The sequence below is a fragment of the Leopardus geoffroyi genome, chromosome B1 (assembly GCF_018350155.1).
Source record: "Leopardus geoffroyi isolate Oge1 chromosome B1, O.geoffroyi_Oge1_pat1.0, whole genome shotgun sequence".
Classification (NCBI taxonomy): domain Eukaryota; kingdom Metazoa; phylum Chordata; class Mammalia; order Carnivora; family Felidae; genus Leopardus; species Leopardus geoffroyi.
In genome coordinates, this window is record NC_059327.1 from 172,712,629 (window position 1) to 172,730,214 (window position 17,586).

At 36.5% G+C, this 17,586-nt stretch overlaps 1 protein-coding gene across 2 annotated transcripts in view; it reads left to right on the plus strand.

Moving 5' to 3' along the window:
• The window catches only part of RFC1 (replication factor C subunit 1), an 87,276-nt gene that overhangs the window by 41,593 nt on the left and 28,097 nt on the right, over positions 1 to 17,586 (plus strand). For both annotated transcript variants that reach the window (XR_006711693.1, XM_045475001.1), the window contains exons 5-7: positions 11,458 to 11,690; positions 12,815 to 12,892; positions 17,042 to 17,119. Coding sequence is in view for 1 of the 2 variants with exons in the window: in XM_045475001.1 (XP_045330957.1) it covers positions 11,458 to 11,690; positions 12,815 to 12,892; positions 17,042 to 17,119 (389 nt within the window). In the remaining variant the exon portion in view is untranslated. The remainder of the gene's footprint in view (positions 1 to 11,457; positions 11,691 to 12,814; positions 12,893 to 17,041; positions 17,120 to 17,586) is intronic.

Consider the following 17,586-nt stretch of genomic DNA (forward strand, 5'->3'; position numbering starts at 1 on the left):
ACTTGAAAAGCATTTAAAACAGGGTTGGGCGTATAGTAAATGGTCAATAAGTATTAACTGTTATTCTTACATTTTAACTTTATTTTATCCCTACATCTGCCTTTAAAGACTATGCTAAAAAATAAAAACATTTTGCTTTTGCTTAAGTACTTAGGACTTTCTGTTGATTATGTAACTGTGCTTCAGAAATTTAGAAATTGTATCTGACCCACTTAATGTTGTGGATATACACTGTCAGTATGGTAACTACTATTTACTTGTAGCTGTTGAGCACTTGAAATGTGACTGGCCCAACTGAGAGTGTTGTAAGTGTATGTACAGATTTGAAGACTTGGTACAAAAAGAAGTAAATTGTCTCATTAATAATTTTTTAGTATTGATCACATGTTGAAATGATAATTTGGATATATTGAGTTGAATACAGTATATCATTAAATTTAATTTCACTTATTTCTTTTCCACTTTCTTTAAATGTGGTTATTTGGGTTAAATAAAATATATTACAGTTAATTTCACTTGTTTCTTTTCACTTTTTTAAAATATGGTTATGAGAAGTTTAAAACTACATATGTAGCTCACATTTTATTCTGGTTGCACAGGGCTATATAAACAATGAGAAAACATTTAGGAAGTAACCTTAATTTAGAAAATAACCTGCTTCATTCAAGTGCTTTTACTTTATATTATTATACATTTCTTTAGGCTATATTGTTTTACAGATCTTTAGGCTTATCGTCTAGCTCCATGACATATATTTTTCATCATCATTTTGATTAAATATGTCTTCTGTTGATTTTTAAAGTAGTTTGATTACATCGACCTCCCAAATTACAGGAAAAGGAAAAAAATGGCTTATAAATACCTTCATAGCTAACCACTGACTCTAGTAAAATGTTCTTGTAAGTTGGTAAAAACCCAAATACTTGTTGTACTGGGTAAATATATTTACTTTTAGCTGTTTAATGAAGTGAGAGACCTTGAGTTTTGTTTGGCAAAGATGACCTTTTATTATGCAGTTTCATCAGGAGCTGCTGTTTGGCTGAAAATGATGGGGTTTTTTTCCTGTCTTGAAAGTTGTTTATGACTGGTAGTTTTAATTGAGCACATAATTCCAGAGACTGTGCTCTTGAGGTTATAATTATTTGGGAGATGTTAAGTGGGAAAAAATTGGGAATGTAATGTTCTCCAGTTTACCATGTAATATTGGCGACCCGTGACTTGGGAAAATAGTAGCAGAAAATACTGCTCTGTGTGTAATATTCTCTTTTGCTGATTTTTAGAGACATAATAGTTTTGTTTACCAGACAAATGGGAATAGATTATGTAAGGATAGAGTACTTTTCTTAGATGTTTTCAGGGAAACCAAAGCGATTGAGACAGAAAATTTCCTTGAAGTGAGAGGAAACTAAGAACTAAGAACTGTGTGTTACATTTCTTTGATTATACTTGTTCAAAAATTAATTTTGATTTGTGCACTAAGACTCTATAAAGAAACTAAATTTATCATTTTGGAGGATGAGTAAAGTATTTAGATTAATATTATTTTAAATTATCTGAGTAAAACATTAACACATTCTCACTGAAAGAGAAGTAAACAATTCAGATGACAATGTTTCATTCTCTCATCTACCCCTTTTGCCTTATATAGCTATATAAATAAAATACATACACACACACACCCACGTGTACATATATACACACTTGTATTTATTTGAGTGGCATTTTATTATAAAATTCTGTAGCTTGCTTTTTCATAACTTAATGTCTTTGGCTCCCTCTTTCCCTCTTTCCCTCCCTCCCTCCCTTCCTTCCTTCCTCTCCTTGTCTTCCTCGTCCCTTCCTCATTTTCTGCCTCTTTGTCTCAATACAGAAAGATTCCTATCTCATCTTTTAAACTTCTACATGGAATTTAATAGTATGCATTTAATTTTTCTCATGCTCTTATTTTGGATATTAGATTATTGATGTGTGTACTTGTTTGTGCTTCATTGTAATGTAATATATTTAATAAATGAACCATTCACAATGAGGAATATGATCACTTAAAAGAGGGGAGTATTTCTTGAGGTTCATTTTAAGAATGTAGTTTAGCTGCCTATATTATGAAGAGTACATAGGGCTTCCACTTTCTGTTTCTGGGCCCAGGGCTCTTATGAAGGTTCCCACTGCACCCCTACCAGCAGCATTTTTAGTTTCCTTTTGACTTTTATTAATCTTCTGGATAAAAGCACCACTAATAATATATTTTTTTGAACAAATGCTGCTGTTCCGTCAGGTCTTTTCCAGTTTTCAGGTTCCAAAAGGGGGACTTAACACTTACCTATATTAGATTTCTTTCTGAAATAAACTCTTACATTTTTACCTTATTAGATTCCAGGCTTTTGTAACCTGATTCAGTCATTTATTTAACAATATTTAACAATATTAAATCCTCACTAATTTATTCAACAAATATCCTGTATGTACATAATAGTGTACTGGATAATCTATGAAATAGATAAAAGAATAAAATGTAGTCTTCAGGGGTGTAGAGTTCATTGGGGAGATAAGTCTTTTATATAAAAATTACATAAGGAAAAAATTAACAGCAATAAAAATGTCTCCTGAGGATATTCAGGCATGGGAGAGGTAACTTCTATTTTGGAGGTTTGGGAAACGTTTCCTAGAGAGAGAAATTCGAGATAAATGTGAAAGGTTTTAGAAGAGTTTAACTTGGAGATTTAGGTATTATGTATACCAGAAAGAGAGAATAATGTGGAAGCTTAGAAATCAATAGTGCTATTTCATACGCATTATTCATTACTTTCATACTTATTATAGAAAGAGAAAATTTAAAAAATTCCACTTAAAAACTTTTACAGATTTATACCAGCTTAATACTGCCTACTGTTGTAGCTCATATTTTCTTGCTTACAGCATCTTTTACATAGGAGTTTCTTACTTTATTTGAAACAAGACTTGTGTCCAGAGTGCAAGGCGGGAAGAATTCTACCAGAATGATAAAATAAATTTTATCTTGTATACTACTATAGATTTTTTTTCAAAACACTTTTGCTGACCTCATGGAATAGCATTATTCATTATATGGCTTATATTTCATACTCACCTCATTTGATCCTCAAATCTACCTAATAGGAGAGATGACTTTTCAGAAGCAGTTTCCAATCTAAGGTTACACAAAGTTTCACTGTGGAAGAATGCGGTAGTTCTTTGCATGTCCCTCATCTACTTGTTTTTTCATATCCTGTGATTTCATACCTTCTACAAATTTGATAAACCTATCTTTGTATTTCTTTCTGAATCATTGGTAAAATTATTCATTTTTTAAAGTTTAGTTTGAGAGAGACAGAGACAACGTGAGTTGGGGAGAGGCAGAGAGAGAGAGAGAGGGAGAGAGAGAATCCCAAGCAGGCTTTGCGCTGCCAGTACAGAACCCCGTGCGGGGCTCAAACCCATGAAACTGTGAGATCAGGACCTGAGCCGAAATGAAGAGTCAGATGCCTAACTGAGCCACCCATGCGCCCCTAAATTTGTTTTGTATTAAGAGACAGGTAAAGAAACCTTTTCCAAAATGACATGATCTGTTATCAGCACCTTGGATATAGCTCTTCTGTTTCTCATGAATTACTTGTAGATCTTAATAACCACTGTTACCTATGTTGTATTTCTTCATCTTGTATAGGGTGCAGGAGAGCTCTCTTCAAAAGGGTTATTTGGCTCAAAATGTTAATACTGTAGATGTTGGAAACCCTGGTTTACCCAATCAGAAGAGAAATTGGTGAATGTTTTGTTGAACTCGAGATATCCCTTGTTTCTAGATTTATTTCATCTGCTAGTCCTGTAACTTAATAGAATAAATAATCGCTTAGGTCAGCATTGTTTGTTTCTGGGAACTCCATCTTCTTCTGTTGAATATTCCTTTTGTCTTCCTCTTGATACTGTTGCACAGAACTGTCACCAGACCTTTCCTCTTCTACAGTTCTGTGGTTGGAAATGTGCCTTTCTCTTTTTGGCAATTTGGGTTCCATTTCTCATCTTTTTAAAAATTTTTTTTTTCAACGTTTATTTATTTTTGGGACAGAGAGAGACAGAGCATGAACGGGGGAGGGGCAGAGAGAGAGGGAGACACAGAATCGGAAACAGGCTCCAGGCTCTGAGCCATCAGCCCAGAGCCTGATGTGGGGCTCGAACTCACGGACCGCGAGATCGTGACCTGGCTGAAGTCGGACGCTCAACCGACTGCGCCACCCAGGCGCCCCTCCATTTCTCATCTTTAATCTTTAGCGATTTCTTCCATTTTATAGATGATTCAAAGGCCATTGATACTGCTTTGGCAATTTTATTTACAGATTCACATTAACTGAAACATCTTTATAAGAGCTGGATGCTTTCTTGCAATCTTTTTTGCCTCCTAGTTCTTCAGTCCTATTTTAATAGTGTGTATTATGAGACTTGAAAAGAATTAAGTGGCATATGGAGCACTGGAGTATCTGGAATGATTATTGAGATTCTGAAATATCTTTGAAAATGAACAGACTGGGGCGCCTGGGTGGCTTAGCCCATTTGGCGGCCGACTCTTGGTTTCAGCTCAGGCCATGATCTCATGGTTCATGGGTTCAAGCCCCATGTCAGGCTCTGCGCTGATAGCACAGAGCCTGCTTGGGATTCTCTCTCCATCTCTCTCTGCGCCTCCCCTGCTCGTGTACTCTCTCTCTCTTTCAAATAAACATTAAAAAAAATGAACAGACTGTTGTTTGTTCTTGTAACCCATATTTTGCTGTCAGGCACTTGTGAAACCATGAGAGACACAGGATTGTATTCCAGAATGCCAAGGAAGTAGTACTATATTAGGAAAATAATAACTAAATACTAATGAAGTAATATACAAGTGGTTTATATTTGGCATTAATACTGAGACAGCATTGTTACCTCCTCCTACATGTGGAGAAGTGGAATATGAATGGAAGTGGGGAATTGTGTTGCTGAACTGCTCCCTTTACTCTTTGTGGTCAATTAGGTTTCCTCGTATTGCATGTTTCATACCTGAAAATTGTAAGAAGTTGTGGGTGTTGTACCTGTGTCCTACTGTCCAAGCTTCCTTCCACCCACTTTTCTTTTTTTGTGAGATCCAGTGGCGATAGAAGGAGAGTAAGTGGTAAAATGTTCCACTTTCTTCTCCTGTGTTCTGTTTTCTTAGTAACTGAAACCAGCTGTGACTTTCCATGGACGGTTTTTGCTGCTCTGGTAGGGACTCGGCACCGTGTGGTGGATGACATCACAGTACAAGCCAGTACATTTTTTCTTGTTTATCATTACTCACCTCACTACACCTCACAAATGATAAAATGGGTTTATTTAAAAAATATAACAAAGTCTGAGTCTAAGAGGATTTGTTGGTAATGAATCAAATCATGTGTTCTCTTAATTTCTTGATTAAAGATGAGCAGTTACAGAGGTTTTATTTAATTATACCGAAGTACAGAATGTCTGATTCACCACATAAATGGTGCAAAGATGGTATGTTTAGTTTCTCTTCCATCCATCTAATTAGCAAATATTGAAGACTTGGCATGCTTCTGAACTTTTCTCTACCTCCAAAACCAAAATGACAGTTTGGGTTTTTGACTCAAGGAAAGTATTGAAAAAGAACTTGGTAGAAAAAGGCTCTAAAAACTCGGATTCCTTTTTCAGTTTTTGGCTAGTTGTTACCAAATAATTTTTAATCTCTATAACCAGATCTGTCTAGCATGATCTCCATTAATTTGGTTTCTGTGTATTCCAGACTGAAGGAAGGAAAATCAGAATCCCCAGGTCTCAGCAGGATAAACTCCATAATTAGATATTTTTCCTTCTTGGCTTATAAATAGGTTTCTGTGTAGACCTGTACATTATTTTCTTTCTCTGATTTGTTACCCTTACTAAACAAATGAATGTATCTAACTCAGAGTGGCAAAGCAATCTTCTCTCCCAGGCAATTCCTCTGCTGTATGTTGGATAATGCTAGTTTACTTGGTGATTGTTACTACTTTTGAGGTTCTGTTGTATATAAATAAAAATAAATGGTGTTTTTATAAGGAGACAGATATCCTGGAGGGAGATTCTGAGTGTTCAATTGCCCGTGATTTTCAACTAGGTCTAAGAAATTGGACTTAGATCTGTTTATCATTATCGTATTATACGTTCCTGGGGAAAAGAGAACACAGTTTGCCTTTGGCTTCTGACAATGCAAGAACAAATTTAGGCTTACTAAAAAATAAGAACAAGTGTTAAAAAAGAGAAACAACGATAACTTTATTTGGAATGTTTCATTTGTGCACACTGTGTAGGATTGTAAAATATTTATTTTATATGAGGATGGTCACAGCAACACCTGTTAAAATGACTGTCTTCTGCAAGCAGCTGATGGCATTGTTTTCATCTTTGGCCTCTTTTGCCTTCATTTTCAATAATGTATTGGTGTAGCCTTTGAAATACTAAAGGCTATAGGAGTTTTAAGACAACTAGTTCAGAAGTCCTAGTACAAAGACATAGCACTGCTGCTTTCTGCAGGTTTTCTGCCTTTATCAAGGTAGGAGGACAGAATGCTTTCAGATATGTCTATTAGTTTATAGAACGCCATATTTTTTTTTTCTGTATTCTCCTTGATGATCCTCTGTGTTTATAGGAAATACCCCTGTGCTTAGGATCATGAGTTTATTTTTTTTTGGTGTTAGCTTTTCCCATAACTGTAAGGAATATTATTGGGAAGTGCATAAATCACGGAGTACTAAGTAAGTGTCAAATCAGGCAAGCCAGTCTTTTTTCTCTTTTCGTGACTGTATTTCACTAGAATTTCTCCTACTTTCCAAGGGGATTGGAGAGCTATTTATTTTGTGGTTAGTACAGAAAAAGGGGCCTTGTATACAGTTTTAGCTAGTACGATATAAAATACTTGAAATTTTATTCAGAACACTTCTAGCTTTAAAATCTTTTTTTTTTTTTAGTTTAGAGGGATAGTGAAGGGGGGGCGGCGGGGGGGGGAGAGAGAGAGACAGAGACACAGAGAGGGAGAGAGAGAGAGAATCTTAAGCAGTCTCAGAGCCCAACACAGAGCTGTATCCCACAATCTTGGGATTGTGCTCTATCCCACAATCTTGGGATTGTGACCTGAGCCGAAATCAAGAGTCAGATGCTCAATCGACTAAACTACTCAGGAGCCCTCCATATATTTTTTAAAAAATCCATGTGTAATTACATTTTTATTCAGAAATTATGAAAATATTAAAAAAATTATGTCTGTGTTTGGGTAAGGTACATTCTGGATCTATAGCTTGAAGACATTTGTTTTATTGAAGGCTAAATTCATAGAAGTGGAATTACTGGGTCCAATTAATGGGTATACATATGTAAGGATTTAGTACATATTGCAAAACCGTCTTCTATAGATTTTAAACAACTTACTACCATTGCTTGTTATGTATGTGAAAGTCCCATTTCCTTACACCCTTGCTAACAGTCTTTTTAATGTGATAATCTTAGAAATTTTTGATCTCACTAAATTTCATGTTAACCTGTTAGCTGTAAATATTTATGAGATTGCTGGAGAAAGGGTTAAACTAGGGATTGCAAATATCTACAATACCATTGTTTCCCTTTCTGGGGCTATACCAAATAGCAGTGATTGATCTTGTCTGAAGAGAGTTCTTAAAGACAAATACAACATTTTAGATAGTGAGGAGGTTCTTGAGTAATTAGGGAAGAACTGTAACAGAAGAACAGTGATTGACATGGTCCATTTAATTCTGGGATTTTCTGTTATGCTGCTTATTAGCATGGCTGGGTGTAGTGGAAATGGAATGTTACTGCTTTTGGCATTTTTAAAGTGGGGAAAGGGGGATCTAGTAGAGGACTATCATTTTGCAGAGACAATGTAATTTTGTTCTTTCTTCATTAAGGTAATCCCTCGTGCCCAGAAATACAGCTGTTGAACTTAAAGTGAAAATTTCACCAAGTGAAAATTATAAAATTTAATAAGCTCTCAGATGAGGTTAGAAGTCTTATATACACTTATATATACGTATTATAAAAACAATATGTTTTTAGGGGCGCCTGGGTGGCGCAGTCGGTTAAGCGTCCGACTTCAGCCAGGTCACGATCTCGCGGTCCGTGAGTTCGAGCCCCGCGTCGGGCTCTGGGCTGATGGCTCAGAGCCTGGAGCTTGTTTCCGATTCTGTGTCTCCCTCTCTCTCTGCCCCTCCCCCGTTCATGCTCTGTCTCTCTCTGTCCCCCCCCAAAAAAAAATAATAAATGTTGAAAACAAAAAAAAAAAAACAATATGTTTTTAATTTTGCACTTACTCTCTAAGGGAGATGTATCGGTTGTCTACACTTTGTAGGTTCCAGTGTTGTGGTTATTTTTATTAAATTAAAGCCAGGGTATCAGCAGTGTTGGTCTTGTTTTGAATCTTCTTTTAAGGGCACTTTGCATAATTTGCATAATATTTTTTGACTGCTAAGTAGAATAGTTTGTTGAATGCCACTGGTTTGGTTATGCTACAGCTTAACTGAGTCTAGGGGTTTAAAATAAACCAGCTATAAATTGTAAAATATTATTATTATTATTATTTTTAATGTTTATTTTTGAGAGAGAGACAGAACTTGAGCCAGGGAGAGGCAGAGAGAGAGAGGGAGACATAGGATTTGAAGCAGGCTCCAGGCTCTGAGCTGTCAGCACAGAGCCCAATGCGGGGCTTGAACTCACGAACCGTGAGATCATCACCTGAGCAGAAGTTGGACACTTAACCAACTGAGCCATCCAGGCGCCCCTAAATTATAAAATATTATTTGGGTTTCTGTAATATAACAATTCATTACATTGTTATCTTAGAGAAAAAGAAAAGAGTTTCAAATTACATTCTTAGTGGTTTCAGGACTATTATGGGTGATTATCGTGGCTGTTGTACTTTAGTGGAATGGTGATAATGACACCTCTCCTTTGCAAAACCATCTGAATCAGACACCTTTTCCCACATCTGGCAGTGGCAGACAAGGTCCGATTGTCAGGTGGGGAGAACAGATATGTGAGTGACTGAACCTGGTCAGCTGGCTGACTCTTGTTAACAATGGTTAAACTGAAATCTAAGTATATAAAGCCTTGGATGTGCTTAGAAAGGTTTACAAATGAAAATTTTAAGCTTGAAGGTAGATTGACTATAGTTGAGGATAAATAAAACAAGTATGCTTTAATTAAAGTCTTTTGCTTGCAGGTTAAAACCTGCTTATCGTGAAAAACGTAGGTTATTGTAAGCAAAATGCAATTTGTTAAGCTATTGTCGTCTCTCTCTGAATGCAGGAATGAACCTTAACACTTTAGTGTAAATATGTCAGTTTAGCAAACTGATCAAGGGTAAGATTGGCCCCCATCTTGATCAAGTGCCCACTCCTGGTCCAGTTGTTGGTGGCGAGGAGTATGGAGCCATTTTATAAATTTATTCATGATTATCCAGGCCCTTGGAGGGTAGTGTGAAATGTAAATTCTTTGGAAATTTGTAGTGAACGATTCATTTGTAGAGAATTTGCTTTAAGTGGTGGGTTACTTTTTTTTTTTTTTTTTTTTTAATGTCTATATTTTGAGAGAGAGACAGAGTGTGAGTGGGGGAGGGACAGACAGACAACAGAATCTGCGGTAGGCGGCTGTGAGCTGTCAGCACAAAGCCCGATGCCAGGCTGGAACTGTGATCTGATCCAAAGTTGGACGCTTAACTGACTGAGCCACCCAGGCACCTCTGTAGTTTCATTTTAGTATAAATATAATAATTAGAAAGTAGGGCACCTGGATGGCTCAGTTGGTTAACCATCTGACTCTTGATCTCAGCTCAGCTCATGATCATGGCCCAGGTCATGGTCTCATGGTTCCTAAGATTGAGCCCCATGTTGGGCTCTGTGCCAACAGTGCAGAGCCTCTTTGGGATTCTCTCTGTCCCTCTCTGTCTCTGCCCTTCCTCTGTTTGTGGGCATGCGTGTGCTCTCTCTGTTTCTCTCTCAAAATAAATAATAAACTTTAAACAATAATTAGAAAGTAAGCCTTTAATCCTTTTTGATTTTTTTTACATATTGTGGGTACGTTCCTCTTTGAGGTGGCAACCACGTAGGAATAGCACAGTGCATGGCAAATGCTCTTGGTTGAATGAGGGAGTACTTGAGAGGAAGTGACTCACCTATATGTGGCCTTGCACATCAGACTTATAAAGTGAACTCTCCCACCCACACAGTGACCTGGTCTTCACAATTGCCTTTTAGATTTTTCTATTGGATTTCTTTTGTTATTGGTAATGGCCAATGAAAAGAGCTTTTTATCTTGTGAATCACTGAACCAAAAAAACCCCCCACGTCTTTTAGGCCTTTCTGAGGTAATTGTTGTATCTAAGCATTTTAGAAAGACTAGAAAGCTTAGAAAGACTTTTAAACTAGATGTTTAATGAGAACTTTTTAAAAGAAAGATAAAACGTAACCAAAAAAAGTATTTAAAGTCTTATATGAATGGCTAGATATTGCTAGACAGTCCACCTTCAGTATAGAGCTAGACTCTGACGACTTCTTATTACCTCTGCAAATAACACTAGTTCAAGGCATCACCATTTCTTCTGGAACAACTGTAGCTTCCAAAATGGTCTTCCTGCATTTGTTTTTTCCGCTTGATGGTGTGTTCTCCAAAGGATAAGACTTAAGTTGGATCACTCACTACTCTGCTGAAGATTCTCCAGTGGATTCTCATTCTGAAATAGAACCTAACATTCTTTCCATGATCCCACGTGATTTGACCCCTCCCTCTCTCACTGAAACTCTAGTGATGTATCCCCTTCATTATGCTGCAGTCATAGTGACCTTCAAGCTCACTCACTTTAAGCCTTTTGCTCTTGAGTTTTCATTGCCTGAGGTATCTTCATTTCCAGACTCTATTTGAATGTTGCCTATCAAAGAGGCTTTCCCTGATGACCATATCTGAAAGAGCACCCCCCTCATTGCTCTTGAATTGTTTCATCCTGTTTTACTTTTTCTTTATAGCAATTATAATTTGACAGCATATGTTTACTTGTATATCTGTTTCCTCTTCTAGACTTCAAGCTCCATGAAGGCAGGGATTTTGTCTTTTTAATTCACTGTATAAATACAGTGAATATTTTATTCACTGTAGGTGTCCTCAGTGCCAGCACATAATGGATACTCTGTAAATATTTGTTGAAAACATGAGTAAATAAATCTATTTGTGTCCTCTGGGGTGGTAACTGGTGGAAATGGTTTAATATATATATGGCAGTGGTACATGTAAGGATGACTCTTGAATTTAGGAGATAGGAAGAAACAAATCATTAGCCTTCCATAGCTCTAGAGTAGTTTTTATAAAGCTGGTGGAAGTGGTTGCTTTATATAATTAGAATCAATGTTTTATTAAGTAATGTTTGGTTATATTCCATTTAAGATGAAGAAGATGACTTTATGTGTAAGAAGGCAGCCTCTAAATCAAAAGAGAATGGAAGATCTACAAATAGTTATCTTGGAGCATCGAATAAGAAAAAGAATGAAGAAAACACTAAGACCAAGAATAAGCCTTTATCACCAATAAAACTTACCCCCACATCAGTGCTTGATTATTTTGGAACCGGAAGTGTCCAACGATCAGATAAGAAGATGGTAGCAAGCAAAAGAAAAGAGGTGAGTGTTCTGCATTCAAGCAAGAATATTCAGGATTTGTACCCCTTTATTGTTATTAATAAAAGAAATTTGGATGTTGTAAATTGATCAGCATATTTTCTTAATGAAAATAATTTTCCTGTGATTATGGATAAAACATACTGCCATCATTTTAGAGGATAAGGAATTTAGCATATTACACATTTATTTTTTTGTATATGAAAGTGGGAAAAGATCATTTAAATCATAGGAATAAATTGAAATGCTTAGAATTTAAATACTCAGAATGCAAACTTGGGGCATTTGGGTGGCTCAATTGGTTAAGCTTCCAACTCTGGATCTTGGCTCAGGTCATAATCTCATGCTTCGTGAAATCGAGCCCTGCATCGGGCTCTGTGCTCTCAGCACAGAGCCTGCTTGGGATTCTCTCTCTCTGTCTCTCTCTCTGTGCCCCTTCCCTGCTTAGTCTCTCTCTCTCTCTCTCTCTCTCTCTCTCACTCACTCTCTCTCTCTCAAGAGTAAATAAACATTAAAAAAAGAGAGAGAGAGAGAATGCAAACTCACTTTGCCTTTGACTTTCAGCCAGACAAAATTGGACAGTAAGTTTGTTCCCAAGTGAGGTCATAAGTATATAACTTATAAACAGAGCTTACCTATGTTATACTTTTGATCTTTCTACTTTGGCTGATGTTGGAATCATTTTCTTCTGAACATTTAGGAAACAAATACACATAAATTACAGTGAAGATAGTCTCCTGAGTTAAAGCCTGCCAAATGATGTGTGTTTGTTGATTGCATTATTGCCTCTGTAGGACAAATGTAACCAGTCACACATACTGGTTTGCCAATGTTCTGGACTATTTCTGAAGCCAAGATGTTAGTCTGCAGGTTTTTGGTGTTACTTCTTTTGAACATTACAGTAGAATTAAGTGAGAACCATCTGTTTGTAGAATATTTGCTCATTAGGAAATTACATGTGGTCAGGGAGTAGCTATGAACATAATCTGGCTGGTGTGCATTGAGACTATTTTATAACTGATAAATTTATTGCTCATTGGTGTATTTAATTAGCTACAGTCGAGAAAAAGTACTTTATTTTTAACTTAAGGTTTATCTGATCTTGCTTGATTATCTTTGAAATATAGCCTTCACAAAATGTGGATGATTCCAGATTAAATGATGAAGCCATCGCCAAGCAATTGCAACTTGATGAGGATGCAGAGGTATTGACATTTTGTTTAGGTATCATTAACAACTTGATGTTGTGCCTTGCTGTTTAGTGTACTCAGGCCAAATGATCAGGATTGTTCTAGTTTAATTTTGAATTGACTCTCATTGTAAGAGTTATGTGTAAAATAAGTTAAAATCTAATATATAAAAATATAAATTTATTTAAAAAATTTTTTAAAAAGTGTATTTTTATTTTTGAGAGAGAGACAGAGAGAGTGAATAGGGGAAGGGCAGAGAGAGGGAGAGAGAGAATCCCAAGCAGGTTCTACACTGTCAGCCCAGAGCCTGATGGGGGGGCTCCAACTCACAAACTGCGAGATCATGACCTGAGCTGAAACCAAGAGTCAGATGCTTAACCAACTGAGCCACCCAGGCACCCCTAAAATTCTCAATTTATGTAAAAGATAAATGATGAGAGTAGGAGATAATTATTTAAAGATTTATTATTAGATTTCTTTGAGTGGGAGCCTCCTTTAGTATAGTTAAAATAATTTAATTTGGTCATATCTTTTTCCTTTTCACTATGGGCAATTTCATCCACTCTTGTGGCTAAAAGTACTATGTATATGCTGATGACCCCTAAATCTGTTCCAGTTCAGAGGGCTCTCATGAGCTGTAAACTTTTTATATTCATTCAACAAGTATTTATTGAGCTTGTACTGAGTGCGTGGCACAGTTCTAAGTGTTAAGGATACTGCAGTTAAAAAAAAATGTCCTATCATTATAACTGCTGTGAAGAAAAGTAAAAGGATAGATAGTTTTGGGGTGATCAGTGGGATTATGAGTGTTCTATTTAAATAGAGGGGTTAGGAAGGCTCCTCTGAGGAAGTGACATTGAGGAACAAAATGAAGTGATAATGGTGAGGCATGGGACTGACTACCTGGAGGAAGATTTCTAAACAGAGAAAAGCAAGTAGTTTTCTTGAGGTGGAAACATTTGAGTTTGATGCATTTGGAAATCCTGTAAGTCATGACAAGTCTTTGGAATCTACCAAAAGAAATGGTAAGGATTTTGGATTTTAGTCTCTGTGAGATTAGAAGCCATTGGAGTGTTGAATACAGAAGTGACATGATTTGATGGATCTTAAAATTATTTTGGCTGCTGGGAGGCTAATAAACCATGGTGGAGCAAGAACAAAAGATTAGTTTGGAGACTCTTACGGTTGAGTAGGTGAGAGAAGTTGGCTTGTACCAGGGGTAGTGAGAAGTGGTCATGAAATCTTTATGTGCTTTGAAGGTGCAACCTTTCAGTTGTTGCTGACAGATTGTGTGTAAGGTGTGGGGGAAAGAGAAGATGCAAAGAGGATTCCCAGTTTTTTGGCTTGATTAACTGGATGAATGGTGATATTATTTATTAAGATGAACACTGGTACAAAGAAATAAAGAATTTTGTTTTGGACATGTTAAATTTGAGATGCCTAATAGGCTTCCACATGGAAATGCAGAGTAGGCGTTTGGATAGAAGAATCTGGAGCTCAGGGGAAAGGTCTAAACTGAAGATGTATATTTGGATCATTAGCATTTGAATGGTGTTTGAAACCAGTGTAACCAGATAAGATCAAGGGTAGAGAATGTAAACAGAAAAGAAGTCTCAGGTTTGAACTCTAGGGTACTGTTAAAATTTAGAGGTCAGGAAGAGAAGGAGGATGATCTAACAAAGGGGATTTAAGAAAGTGGCTAATGAAGTAGGAAAATCAAGAAAGCTTGTTATTTTCTGGAAACCAAACAAAGAAAATATTTCAAAGAAGAGTGTTCATCTCTATCAAAGGCTCCAGACCTTGGTACCTGATGCCTGAACCCCCTTCCTGTTTATTAGCTTAAGTGTCATTTTATTATACTCTCTTAACTATATTAGAAACCCCTCCTATATACTGTGTTGCACCCCATTGTAGCTACTAATAACATTTATTATAATTGTTATTTATGTGTCTTCTTATTGTAGGCTCTAAGTCCATACACCAGGGCTGTTTAGTTTCATTCTGCTTTTGTGACATCAGTGTTCATTTTAGTGCTTGGCATAGAAAAAGCTCTTGTTAAATATTGTTGTGAGAGAACAGTATTTCAGTTTTCTGAAATATGTCTGATCACATTTTATTAATTTGGCAGTTACACAGAGTTTGTGTTTTCAAAATCTTTTCCATCTTATTTGATTACATTGAATTACATAGACTGTAAGCAGATAATCCTGATGACTGAAGGTAGCACAAATGGTTTCATTAAAACGGTGAAGTAATTTTTAGGTATATGGCTTCTTGTCTCAAATACTGGAGGCCTACCCCATCCTTTCCAAACTGGCTTTGGTACTTGGTATCACAGTGCCCCTGTTTTCCCATTGCTGTCACATTCTTTTAGAACCTTACTTGGGTAATTTACTCATCTGTGCGTGAGCTGGGGAGGGGCAGAGGGAGAAGGAGAGAGAATCTTAAGCAGGCTCCTCTCCTAGCATGGAGCCTGACATGGGGCTCCACATGGGGTTCTGTCTCACCACTGCGGGATCATGCCCTTAGCTGAAATCGAGAGTCAGATGCTTAAATGACTGAGTCACCCAGTGCCCCCCTGCTGATGAATTTCTAATGGGAGTATTTTCATTTCTTCTGTTCTGGCTTCTCAAATCCTCTTTACTAGAAGCATACTATAGAGTGTGAAATTTGGGGAAAATGGTAGAGTTCAACCAGAAATCTCTGCAACTGGAGGTTTAGAATTTGAAGCACTTTTCTATGATGAAGATTTTTCGTATTGTTTTTAGTAATTAAATGCTTAATTCAGTTATAGTAAGTAAATATTTGGTAACAGAACATATTGATGTGCATCTCTCTGGCTTGCTTACAGTTCTGTGTAGCTTGAATTAGTTCATTTTATAAACAAAAGGCTTGGTTACTGTGTTCTCATCAGGCTTCTGCCAATTTCAAAGCCTTTTCTTTTGGATTGAGTAGATTTGGAGGTTCCATCCTTTGAATGATACAAGGAGGCTTTTGTTTGATATTACATTAAACTATTTTATTGTTAAACTGGGGCGTAAAACCAGTTAGTTTATAAATGAGAAATATAGGGGCACCTGGATGGCTCAAGTCAGTTAAGTGTCCAACTCTTGATTTTGGCTTAGGTCATGGTCTCGTGGTCATGGGATCGGGCTCCATGCTGGGTGTGGAGCCTGCTTGGAATTCTCTCTCCCCCTCTCCTCTGCCCCTCCTCTACTCACACTGTCTCTCAAAAAACAAAAATAAATAAAAATAAAAAATTATAAATGAGAAATGTATTCCACTGCTACACATTCTTTTCTGGAAGAGTTCCATTTTTCTGCAAATGAAAATACTGGAAATAACAACAAGGCAAGTAGAGTATCTTTATTCTACATGCTGTCTATTACTTTAGCATGTTAAGATGATGAAATAAATTTTCAAAAGTCAGAAGAGATACATCTGAATTAGTAATTGAAAATTGAAGTTTGATGATTATAAGTGATAGTTACACTTGTATATAATAGTATTGTATACAAAGAAAATATATAATTTTCTTTATTTTTTAGATTCACTTTTTTGTTTGTGCCCTCCAGTCTATTGTTTTTCTGTATGGATGAGATTGTTTTCAGAGCTGTTAGTAGAATTCAGAATAAATAAAAATAAGAGACCTGCGGGTGTCTGGGTGGCTCATTTGATTAAGCGTCCGACTCTTTCGGTTCAGGTCATGATCGAATAGTTCATGAGTTCCAGCCCCGTGTTGGGCTCGATGCTGTCATTGCGGAGCCTGCTTGGGATTCTGTCTCTCTCCCTCTCTCTCTGGCCCTGTTCCGCTTTTACTCTCTCTCTCTCTCTCTCTCTCTCTCTCAAAATAAATAAACTTAAAAAAAAAAAATGGAATAAGAGATCTGTAAGTGTTGTATTTAAAAAAACCATAGACTTTCAACTTTGTGAGACTTTAAAAATATGCTCAATTTGTCTATTTTACCTGCAAAACTAGAAATAAGTATTCTGAAATCTAATTTGGCTTAACGAAACAAATCTGTGATACTGAATATTAAGTGGAAAAAATATTGTAATTTCTGGAAAGTGTTTTTTCCACTTTGAAGTATCATGTATGAAACATTTAAAAACTTTCATTTACAGAAAGAAAAAAGCAACTCATTGTGTTGACACTTTTTACAGCTGGAGCGACAGCTGCACGAAGATGAAGAGTTTGCCAGAACGTTAGCCATGTTGGATGAAGAACCAAAGACCAAAAAGGTGGTGTGTGAGCCAGCTTTTGTTTGCACTCTGAATATACACTGCAGATCAGTGGTCTCTTTCATACCTGTGTATTCGAGGCTCTGGACATACAACCAACCATGAGTAACTTCTAGAAAGAAGCTAAATTATTTTAATTTATAAGAATATTTTGAGGAAGCTCATTGAGAAACATATTCTTGCTCAAGGAAGGTTGATTGAGCCAAAGCCATCCAGAACCGTTCTTCACAAAATAATGAATTACAACTTTTACTTACAGTCTCTCTCACAGATGGATTCTTATGTACTTGTTCAGAGAATAGCACTTACAGATGTTGCTAAGGAACTTAAGTTTAATAACTCAAATGTTAACTTTTGGGAGCACAATTTTACTATTTGTAATTAGCTAATTCTAAGATCTGTATTAGTCCTAGTCTCAGATAATAATGAGTATATTTTTGGGAATATTTAAAAGCATCAGTGTTTTT